We start from the raw sequence: 12051 nt of genomic DNA on the forward strand, positions 1-12051 counted from the left end.
ATAAAAAAATTAAAAAAAAAAATTTAAAAAAAAAAAAAAAAAAAAAAGAAAGTGATCTCAGGAGTGTTCATGTAATTGAGTTTAATGCTTTGCTTTTTCTTTGACTATTCATGTTTGTTGTATTGCTTGTTCCTTGACTATTTACATCTTTTGTATTGTTAGACCCTCATCCTAGAACTGACCTTAATACATGTATGTAATCAAAATGGTATAAAAGTATAATGGAGGAGGAGAGATGGGATAGAGGGTTTTAGGGAGGGGAAATGGGGAAAGGCGATGACATCTGTATTGTATTAAATAAAATATCGAAGACAAAAAGATAGCCAAGGTTGTACCTTATGCATCAACTGTACTTTGTCTTGTGTAAGAGTCACCTAGAAGGTACTGGTTTTTAAGGCATGAAGAGGTCATGAAGAGCATATGAGGCTTGTCACTATGAGAGGTTATGGAATGTAATTTCTAAAGGAGCAGCCTCAGTTGCAGTTGACAACCCAGGACTGAAAATGGTCGTGCAAAGGATTTGACGCTTGGCACCGTGAAGAGAGCCTATGAGATGCTACTGATGGAGTCTATTTTCAGAGAAAGACCCTAGTGTATTGGAGATGCCACTACCATGGGATAATTACCAAAAACAGCAGCAGCAGTGGACTGGATCAACCTGAGCTTAGAGTAGTACAGAGGGCAGAGCTGCAGAAGTGACACCAGCCCTTTGGAGGAGCACAGAAGTTCATATGTAGATCCCCGACATTGAAACAAGAAGCTGTAACATTAAAGTTGCCTTGGAAACCCAAGATGTTTGAGATGCCAGAGCCATGGGCTATCTGCTGAGGAAAGCTGCTAACAGAAAGTGGAACTAGTCCAGGAGAAAGAAAGTTGTTGCAGTCACCAAAGATGAAAAATGTGATCAGAAAACTGCTTTCACGTAAGACATGAGATGCAGAGCTTGGAGTCTGCCCAGCTGATTTCCTGTCTTGCTTTGGAGATCACAGTTAAGTGACTGGATGAATCTCAGAAGAAACTTAGAACTTTGAGTTTTTAACATTGTTGAGACTCCTATATATACTATGAGTACTTTGGAATATACTTTTTATTAGGATATGTTTAGGTATCGCCAACATAAACTCACATGTTTAGAGAAGCCTTTGGGAGCCAGGGAGTACAATGTAAGGGTTTGTATATGCTTGGGCCAAGGAGTGGTACTACTGGAAATGTGGCCTTGTTGAAGTAGTTGTGTCACTGTGAGTGTGGGCTTCAATACCCTAGCCCTAGATGCCTGGAAATGAGTATTGTGCTAGCAGCCTTCAGATGAAGATGCAGAACTCTCAGCTCTGCTGCACCATGCTTGCCTAGACTCTCCCATGCTCCCACCTTGATGGACTGAATCTCTGACCTGTAAGCCAGTCATAATTGAATGTTGTCCTTTATTAGACTTTCAATAGGCATGGTGTCTATTCACGGCAGTAAAACCACAACTAAGACATCTGAATACCTCTGTTCCCACCCCCATTTGTTTCAGTAAATGCTTGAAACTCTCAGTCCATTAAGAACAAATGGAACATTTTCCCCTTGGGCTTCATTATGCATCAATTGTTAAATGAGCAGTGCAGAGAGAGTACCAGCATCTTCAAAGAATGGATACCGACAATGTAGTGCCAAAGACACCAGGAAATACTATTCAACTATTAAAATCAAAGACAACATTAATTTGAAGGCAGATGGGTGGAAATAGAGAATATCATTCTGACTAAGTTAGCAAAGTCCCAAAATGGAATTCATGGTATGTACTCACTTTTAAGTGGATAATAGCCATAAAATACAAGATACACACACTACACTACACAGACCCAAAGAAGCTAAACAAGAATGAAGGCCAAATGAGAATGATGGATTCTCACTTAGAAGGGGGAAAAATTGTTGTAGGAGGCAGATCAAGGGAGGGAATTGGGTAGGAGGGTGCATGTGGATGAAAATGTAGAGGTTCAGGATCAGGTGAAAGGAGAGATGGGAGAGATGGCCAGTTGGCCATGAGAATGAAGGGAAATCTGTAACTGGCAGAGGAGTAGGTGTGGGCATCTCAATATGGAAATGACCCTGCTCTGCTGCAGCATGAGAGTAGGGGTCACTCAGTCACCACAGCCAGGCTGACGGGGAGACTGGTCTTCGAGCTGATTGGGTTGAAGGCCTCACATTGGTAATCTCCAGCATCCTCCCTTGTGACAGTATGTATCCTGAGTTGGCACTTTGAGGGGGACAGAGTCATCCTCTCTGTGAGCTGCAGCCTCTGATTATTGAAGAGCCAACGGATGGAGATCCCAGTGATGTCTGAGAAGCAGCTGAAGACCACTGAACTCTGGACTCTAACCGTTGTATGGGTGACTCTCAGGACAGGCTGTGTCGCAAGCTCTGAAAAGAATCAGAGAAGGGGACCAAATGACAGTCTTCCTTTAGTCAGGTCAACCCACCCCTCTGTAGCTCACCATTAATAAAGCTTCCAGGGTAGGGAAATTGGAGCTGTGATGACAGTCATATCTTGTGATTTGCATCTGTGACCCAGGGAATGTGTGACACTGATTCAGTCACTCAGTTTGCTATGCTTCAGTTTCCCGATACTATGACACACTGTGCATGATCACTGCAGTACCTATGAGTTAAGATTCAGCATGAGCAATGTTCTGATCTGGTGATGGGGAGCTGCTCACACCAGCAGCATCTGTTACACTTACCCTAGGTTGGACTCATGAGGATGAGGAGGTGCCTGGAGAACTGTCACCTCTGTCCCTTCTCTTGAGGACATTATTTTAATCTAAGTCTCTTAGGTCCATCAGAACAGATGGATTCTGTCCTGGCACCTGTCCACTGAGACTCAGGAGAAGAAGGTGCACAGGAGACCTACATGACTACAGGTGTCATGGTGCTACACAGCTGATCCTACACCCTATGGGACTTGAAGAGTGACCCAAGCCTTGCTCCCTGTCAGCTCTGACTGGAACTCCAATGCTAGGCCAGAGGAAAGGCTTTCTGGGAACAACTGAGTCTGGACCCTCGGTTTCCTCATGATCCTCATATGGATTCAGTAGTGAGCTGGACCATGGAGGGAGGGTGAACACAGGCTAAACTTAAAGATGGACTTAAACTTAAAGATCCAGCATGAATCTGTAGGGAATGCTGAGAAGTTTGTGTGTTTGTGCAGGAGCAGGTGCATACCATCCTGTGTGGATGCTTAAGTCTAGGTCACAGCATCTAGATCTAGGTCAGGGGTCAAACTGAGGGACCTTTTCTTATCTTTCCACCTTAGGAGATTCTAGCAAGTCTCTGAGCTCCCCTCCTCACACACAGTCAGACACTACTCTCCTCACCAGTGAGCAGGAGACACTACCAAGGGCTGTAAGCATTGCAGAGAAGTACACAGTGGGCCACCATGACCATGGATACTCTACCCTCCATCTATGGAGAACAGCATTTGTTCATGCACTGACCCAAAGCTCTGCGGCCTTCCTCCCTCTGAGCTCAGCCTCCTCCCAGGCAGAAGCCCTTCCCAGGGCGATGCTGACTGCTGTCAGGGATGATGACAAGCACAAGGCTGAAAATCATCTCTTTGTCCTGGGACAGCAACAGCTCACCCCAGGGCTGTCCTCTTCTGTGTTCTCCCAATGTGTTCTTTATGACTCAGAATCTTAATATGCCATTTGTCTTCAATACTCTGAGGTGAGATCAATTCCCTGCAGGAAGGTGACACAGATGCCTGTGAGGACTAGGAAGGGACCTGCAGAATGATGTCTAGGAAAGGGACAGTCTCATTCTCCTTGTGGTGAGCACTCAGGGAGCATGGTCATGACACCCAGGAGCAGTTGTGTGAGGACTGTCATGTGGCTGTGCAGCAGGAGATCACCTGGACCCTAGAGAGAAGACAGTGGCCCCATAAACCTAGGGAGAGTTTCAGAGAAACTCTCAGAATCCTACACTGGCAGAGCCTCACCTAGGGTCTAAATGTGTCCTTCCTGGGGGGAGGTGGACAGCTGTCTTCTGTCTAGGTGATTCCCCATGGGAATTGCCACAGACAGCCTGGAACCTGGTAGCACAGGGTCCTCTGACACAATCATGTGCTGATTACATGTGAAAGTCTGCCCAAGAGAACTCCAGGTCTGTCAGGTCAAGGATGGAGCCAGGCTACAACCTATGTGCATGGTTCCTGGAATTACTTTTCTGAGTTTTCTGTCATTCTGAGCATAGAAAGAACCTCAGGATACTGGGAAGACTCTGAAGCCTAAGGCTGAGTTACATCACCATCTAATGAATACCAATGGAATTGCACCTCATGTCTGAGTGCTGTTCAGTTTAGAAACTCTGAAATTCTCTGCCTGCAGGAAAGAATTCCAGGAGCTGGATATCAGAGTACAAATACTTGCAAAAATGACCTGTGTTCTTCATCCATCACCTTGGAGAACTAGACACCTTGTGAGGTCTAAATAGGCCATCGAAACAGCTAGTTAGTGGCCTGGGAACCGAGATTATCCTGTTCAACTATGCATTCCTGGCTGAGTCTATGTGGAAGATGTCCAGGGTAACTAACATAACTCTGACGCTCATTGAAGTGCACTGGATGGTATGATAAACTTTTACCATGTCAGCTCTATCAGGAATTCAAAGCCATGCAAAGAGAAAAACATTTCCAAGTGTCATCTGGAGTCTAAACATCATGGAGATTTGAAGACAAGGTTTCTGGTACTCTGTGTGGGGACTCCATGACTTCCTGAGCTAGGGTTTATCTGACCCCACAGAGGCTATATCAGGGCTATGTGCATGATGAGAGGCCCAAGGGTCAGGGCTGAGTCTTAAAGACTTAGTTTATCCTGCATATGGTGGGTAAGTCTGCATGAAAAGACAGGTGAAGATCTCTGATCTAATTGTTGTTCCACCCCACATGTGCGATGCAGTAAATGCACAAATGCCAGTGTGAGGACATAATGCAGAGGGGGATAGAGCAGAAAAACCCACTGCTCACAGCCTACTTACGAAGTAGGGTAAGCCACACCCAGAAGCTGGAAGTCATAGAGAGCCACTTACTGTTCACGTTGACCTGCACGTGTGCTGTTTCAATTTTGAAATTGCTGTCTATCACTACTAGAGTGTACAAGCCCATGTCTTCTTCAGTGACATTCTGGAGCAGCAAGGATCCATTGGTGTACCCTGTCTCTCTTCCTCTGTGTGCTCGGCCCCTGATGATGGACTTTGTAGCTATGTTATACTCTGCAATTTTAAATGCCTGAGTGCTACACACTCCTTTGTACCAGGAAAATGTTTGCAGATGTTTTGGTAGACTATGGACATGGAGAAGAACACTTTCCCCTTCTGCAGCATGTGGTGGCACTGGATTGATCGTTAGTGGGGCAGACTTGAGAGGGTCACAGCACGAGGACAGGGAAGCTGGAAAGGAGAGGAGAAAAGTCATCACATAGGATCATTGTGTTTGGTTGAAAGATGGTGACCTGCATCCTGAGTAGACGAATTCTTCACTCACCCTAGAGATGCAGGTGTAGGTATATCTATTCCATCTGTTAGAAGTCAGTATCAACCCTCCCATCAGTCGCATCTGTCTTTTCCTCTGCAGGGAGCTCTCTCCTCAGTGTCTCCATAGCTGTCCTTCACTGCCCTCGGTCACACACTACACATCATCATGAACACTGTGCTTTGAGATGATGCCTCCCTCTGACCTTGGTCTCTACACACCCTGGATATTCAATTTCTGACTTTTCTCATTTCCTTTTTTCCTGCAGTCAACCTCTGATCTCACAGTCAACATGTTCCTACTGCTCTGCCTGCAGCTCCCAGGACTCAGGTTGGATGAGGGCTTGAAGCAGTCTGGTCTTCTTAGCAGGCCCAGAAATTATTCTGGCAGGCTTTATGTCAACTTGACACAATTCAGAGTCATTTGAAACAGGGACCCTCAACTGAAAATACAAATAGCAGAATGGCCGGTGGTCAAGTCTAGAGTAAACCTTTAAACCAGTGATTGATTTGGGAGGGACCAGTCTGCTCTGAGTATTTCCACATCTTTGCTCATGGTCCCATGTGCTATAAGATCAGGATGAGCAAACTGTGGGAAGACAGACAATAATAGAACTCCTCCATTCTATCTACAACACCCCTGGATTAGTTTGACTTTTTGGTTTTGTTTATTTGTTTGTTTGTTTGTTTTCTTTTTTCTTTTTCTGATACTCTCATGTATTGAGATAGAGAATACACTGGTATAATATAGACAGCCAAAAACCATTGTTCACTCTCTGCTCAGAGCAGGAGTAAGTGTTAAGTCCTGGTAAAATGGAACCTGAGACATTTTCAGTCAAGCCGGAGACAGACAACTAGGGACACAGCTTCCTGGTGATCACCACTCAGTGAGGACTCCACAATTTCCTAATATGCATCGCAAGAGCATCAACAGACAGAGCATCTGGCAATGAAGGTCCTCCTAGATACAGGGAGGAGTCAGAAGTCAGAGTTTAACCCATGGACATTTCTCTGCTCCATGTGTGTCCTGCACACAGTGCTCAAACCCCAACTCAAAAGTGAAGAGAGGAGGTAGCCACATGCAGGGAGTGACAGGCCTGTGTTTCGTAGCCCCACCCAGCACTGAATGATCACAGAGAGTCACTTACTGTCCACCTGAAGGTACACGTGTGCTAATTCCACACTTCCATATCTATTCAGAGTTCGTAGAGTATAGAATCCAGTGTCTTTCCAAGTGACATTCTGGAGCAGCATTGATCCATTTCTGTACACAATTTCTCTACCACTGTGCGCAGGGCCCAGCTCAGATGAAGTTTTGGCTCTTCTGAATCGGACAATCTCAACCTTGTTAAACACAATCACCCCTTTGTACCAGAAAATCGATCGAAGATAGGGTGGAAGATTGTGAACAAGTAAAAGAACACTTCCGCCTTCAGCAACATGGGGTGGCACTGATTCAATAGTGAGCTGTCGAGGTTTGTAAGGACCCCCACAGATGTAAAGAGAGGCTGGAAGGGAAGAGAGATCCATCAGTATTAGGACTTTTGTATTTGGCTAAGATGTCCTGAGCAGCTGTATCCATTGCTAGTGAGTTGTGTACAGGAGGGTCTCCCTGCCCTACTTGTTGGAGGCCAGCACATTACCTCCATTCACTCTGTGTCGCTCTCTTGTCATTTTCTCTCTATGATGCCTCTCCTTGGATGTCAACATGGCCCCTCCTCACTGTCTTCAGATCCCTGCTCACACTCTGTGTAGATGGGTTTTGGAGTCCTACCTCCTGACCTCTTCCTCAGCAGACCTGTATTCATTCTGTTGTGTTTCTGTTCCTTTAATGATTCCCCCAAACACCTGATTAACCTTCTAGCTTTCTTTATTTGTCTGTCTTCCAGTCTACTAGTGCTAGAGAATTTTGAGACTGATGTTGGTCCTACATTCTTTTTAAAGAAAGGCTGCCTAAAAATACATCAGATATCTGTGGGGAAACAATGAATGACTGAATAAATGAATGATGCCTCAGGATAATGAATAGTATGGGAATACTAGTTCCTAAAAATACATCAGATATCTGTGGGGAACCAATGAATGATTGAATGAATGAATGATGTCTCAGGATAATGAATGCTATGGGAATACTATTACCTAAAATTGCATCAGATATCTGTGGGGAACCAATGAATGATTGAATGAATAAATGATGTCTCAGGATAATGAATACTATGGGAATACTATTACCTAAAATTGCATCAGATATCTGTAGGGAACCAATGAATGATTGAATGAATGAATGATGTCTCAGGATAATGAATACTATGGGAATACTAGTACCTAAAATTGCATCAGATATCTGTGGGGAATCAATGAATGATTGAATGAATGAATGAGGTCTCAGGAGCATGAATACTATAAGATTTAGCAAATCAATAAGTTTAGGGATGCAGTGTTCAGTACTTCCATTAACTTTGAATATTTACACTGTGTGTGTGTGTGTGTGTGTGTGTGTGTTTGAGAGAGAGAGAGAGAGAGAGAGAGAGAGAGAGAGAGAGAATTTATGTCAAGGGTGTTTCTCTGAGTGTGTTGGTGGGTGGAGGACACCATTCCTAGGTGGAGGTCAGGTGACAACTTGTATTCACTGGTTCTCAGACTGTCAGACAATGAATTAAACGCCAATATTCACTGAGCCATGTCAATGATCAACACCAGCTTGGTTTCTTTTTTGGGACTTCATAGCTGAAAACATCAGAATTCAAAACACTGTGCTCATGCTGATTAACTGTGGGTGAGAACAATTTTAACCTCTCTCTACTTTTTCTCATCACCAAGAGCCTTCTGGTGCTGCTGCTGCTGCTGCTGCTGCTGAGCCTCTGTCCCACCATGTCTTTCCTTCTACAAACCTCAAGACTCCTCTCAGGTCATTGAGCTCCTGAGGAGACTCCAGAGAATAGGTGAGTCCTCTCCTCTTACACTCTGTAGAGTGTGGTTTTCTCACACATGATCAGGAGGGCCTGACAGGAGGTACAACCTTGGCAAAGAATACTAAAGGGGCCTCCCTGGACTCTGTGGACTGGTGTGTCCTCTGTCTGTTGCACATCTGGTCCTGATCAGGTCCCTAGTTCCTTCCTCTAGACGCAGCCCCCTCCCAAACAGAAGAATTTTACATAATTCCATGGCCTGTGAGTAGTTCTGTGTTCTCTGCCCTGTATACTCCCAATACTACCCACCAACCCTCTCCTCTTGGCTCTTTCTGCCTCAGACCTCCAGAGTGCACAGTGACAAACAACCTTGTGAGCACGTCTGTGTCCTGAGATAACAGCAGATCACCCAGGGGTGGTCCTCTGTTGTGTTCCTATCCTGGGTTAGTCAGCACCAAAGAAGGAGCCTCTGCACTCCCTCTATGACACAGAAACTCAGCTGGGCACTCAGTTTGCCCTCAGTTCTCAGTGATCTGGAAAGATGGAATTTGGTCTCAGGACGAAGATGACAGAAGTGTCAATGAGGAATTCAATGGGACCAGCTGCACGGTGAGTGGGGAAGGGGACAGATCCATTCTCACTGCAGTCACCAGTCAGGATTCTGAGGGAGAAGAAAGGCTCAGGAGCAGATGTGTCAGGAGCTTCCAGCCTAAGTATGTGGGAGGAGGGGATCTGAGTCCTGGAAGGATTACTCTGGGCTCCATCATCCCATGCAGGGTTTCAAATGGTGTGCATACTTCCTCTGCCTGCCCTAGCTGTGTGGTGGGTCTGGCCATGTGCTCCCTGGCCTTCCTGAGATGCCTTGAACCTCTGTCTATGTGATGGTCATAGGACACCCTTTAATCCCCAGAGAACATACATGTCTGGAATATGAACATGATCCCCTGGCAGGGTAGCAGATACACGAAGCAGCTAAGAGGTCTGAGGAGGCTGTGCCAGTGACCTCCAAATCTATGGGGACAGAGGTAAAAGTCAGGACACAAGGTGAGGTCCTGCTTGAGGCCTGTGGGTTCATTAGTATTCCTTGAGTGTCCCCAGTTATCCCTGCTCTTCACTGTGGCAAGTGCAGCTCATGTCTGGGAAACTGTCCACACCAGTAGAGCCTGTCCTCATTTGTCTGTAGGAGAGAATGTACTGGCCTCAAAAGACAACAACTTGCTAGGAGGCCCTGTGTCCTCTGTCCCTCTCCTTTGGGAACCTGGCCTTCCTGGAAGTCTCATAAGTCCATCAGGACAATGGGATAATGGCCTGGGAATCTGTCCTGTTGTGCTCTCCCTCTGGGTCAATAGGGAGGACCAGGAGACCTATCCTACTCGTTGCTCTCATCACAGGGCACTGTTTGGTTCAACATGGGGCAAGACCTTTACTCCTAACTTGCACTCTTCTGCCAACAAAAAGTCAAGATGCAACCCTAGCATAAAGCTTGCCAGAGCCATCAGGAGTTGAGTCTGGAAGAGAGGTGTGGAGCTAAGGGTTTCTGGTACTAAACTCTCTAAGACACCCATGCTTCCATAGGCCAGTCTTCCTTCCCTCAAGGTCTTTCTCAAGGACTGTCTCCTGCTAAGAACTCCAAGCATCTAGACAGAGGCTGATGTCCAGGACTGACTTGCCCACCATGCATGCAGGTTTCTCCAAGGTGAAGTCAAATGAAGGATTCTGTCCAATTGACATTATTCTTCACCATGTGTGTCCTGCACTAAATGGTAGAGTCCTAACATGGAGATTCAATGAAGAGGAAAGGGAGACACAGGCCAGGCCTGACACTTCTGTGTGCCTAGTAGAAGGACTCCACCCAGAACCCAGAGTTCACAAAGAATTACTTACAGTACACATGAAGTTGGAGGGATGTATTTGATATAATTTCTCCACGTCTACTTATGGTTCGAAAGGTGTAATATCCTGTGTCCTCCTTGGTGACATTTTGTATCCAGAGGGAGCCGTTGCTGTACAATGTCTCTCTACCGCTGTGTGTAGGACCTTGCACATTTGTGCCATAGGCCAGTGAATATAGTGAAATTCCTTGCTTCAAATTTTTTATCCCTCTGTACCAGGCAAAGCCTAGAAGATTTTCTGGCAAATTGTCAACACGTAAAAGAACATTTTCTCCTTCAACCACTTTGAGCGGTAAAGATTCGATGGTGACTTGGGCAGTGGTGGGCAGAAGCCAGCAGGTTAAAAGGGAGGCTAGAAGAGATGAGAAAGAAGCCACCAATCCTGATCAGGTGTAAGCATCACTTAACTTATGATTGTGGGCATATACACCCTTAATGGAGGTGAGTAACATGACCTTCATGCCCTCAGAGCCTCAGAGGGTGTCATTTCCTCTCTGTGGTATCCTCTACTCAGGTGTCCCCATATCAATCTTCATATAAATAGTGTCTGGTGTGAGCTCTCCTCCTCCTCCTCCTCCTCCTCCTCCTCCTCCTCCTCCTCCTCCTCTTCCTTCTCATCCTCCTTCTGTTCCTCCTTTACAACATAGCCCTCACTTTCTGAATTGTATTGTTTTATTTATGGTTCCATTAAACCATTGACTTTCTCCTCTGGATACTCTGAATTCTGATCCACTAGAAAAGGGCTTTGTGAGGACAGGGATTGGAGTTATCTATTTAGAAGCTTCAGTTCCTGAAAAGACTTCAGAAAATAATAGGGGCAAAAAGAAAGGGAAAAGAATGAAGAAAACAGAAAAAACAGGAAGGAAGAGAGGAAGGAAGGAAAGAAGGCTATCTCCATGGATTTATCTACATAGTTTCCAGGCTTGGAGCAAATGGCAATCAATATATTGAAGTGTAATTTAATAATTCTATGTAGTATGCATGAGTTTGGGAAGGCACATGTCTCAGTGTGCACATTGCTGGAGCATGATACACACATGTCTGGAGGGCAGAGATGACCCTGCAGGAGTCTTTATCTCTATACACTCTGTGAGAACTGAGGAACGAATTCAGGCTGTCATGTCTCCACACACTGAGCCATCTTGCTGACACTCCCAGGTTTGATTTCTATTTGGAATGTCACCATGTGATGGTTGGGAACACTGGGCTTCTGACCATGGAAGCCAATGTGACTGATTTTGAATAGGGACAACTGAGGCTTTTCTCTTCCCTCTTCAACTCCTATCTGCTCAAAGATTCCTACCACTGAGCCTTTGTCTCTCACTGTACCTTCTGCACTGTGACTACAAACAGAAACCAAAGTCTTCTCTAGACATCTCCTCTTGAGACGATTTTGGGCTTCTGAGTTCCCCTTCTCACACACAATCAGATAGTTGGAACACTTACCTGTGAGCAGGAGCCTCTGCCAAGGGGTACATCCCTTGCTGCAAAGCTCAGAAGACACCTCCATATCACTTCTCACTGTACTGTCCTTTATCTAAGGAGAAGACTTTACCTCCTGCAAAACACCAACCTCTGTTGTCCTTCCTCCTTCTGAGCTGAATTTTCCTTGGGCAGGAGAACTTCCCAGAATCTTTGGGCTGCGGGTGGTAGGGCCTGTGACCACTGTACTGCTCTGTCACTTCCACTCTCAGTGCTGCCCCATGTCTTTCTCAAATTTCTCTTTTATATTTCTCTTCCAACAA

The 12051-nt window shown here is 45.5% G+C and overlaps 1 protein-coding gene across 1 annotated transcript; it reads right to left on the reverse strand.

The window, feature by feature from the left end:
- Nucleotides 1–2119: 2119 nt before the first annotated feature.
- Nucleotides 2120–11816, reverse strand: LOC114634774 (pregnancy-specific glycoprotein 22-like). Its single transcript, XM_028783362.1, has 5 exons — nt 11753–11816; nt 10299–10658; nt 6654–7013; nt 5065–5424; nt 2120–2403 (listed from the first exon to the last, which is right to left on the reverse strand). Exons 1-5 carry the CDS (start codon nt 11814–11816, stop codon nt 2120–2122), a joined length of 1428 nt encoding a protein of 475 aa, XP_028639195.1.
- Nucleotides 11817–12051: the final 235 nt, after the last annotated feature.

This window comes from Grammomys surdaster, unplaced genomic scaffold, assembly GCF_004785775.1.
Source record: "Grammomys surdaster isolate TR1022 unplaced genomic scaffold, NIH_TR_1.0 1089, whole genome shotgun sequence".
NCBI lineage: Eukaryota > Metazoa > Chordata > Mammalia > Rodentia > Muridae > Grammomys > Grammomys surdaster.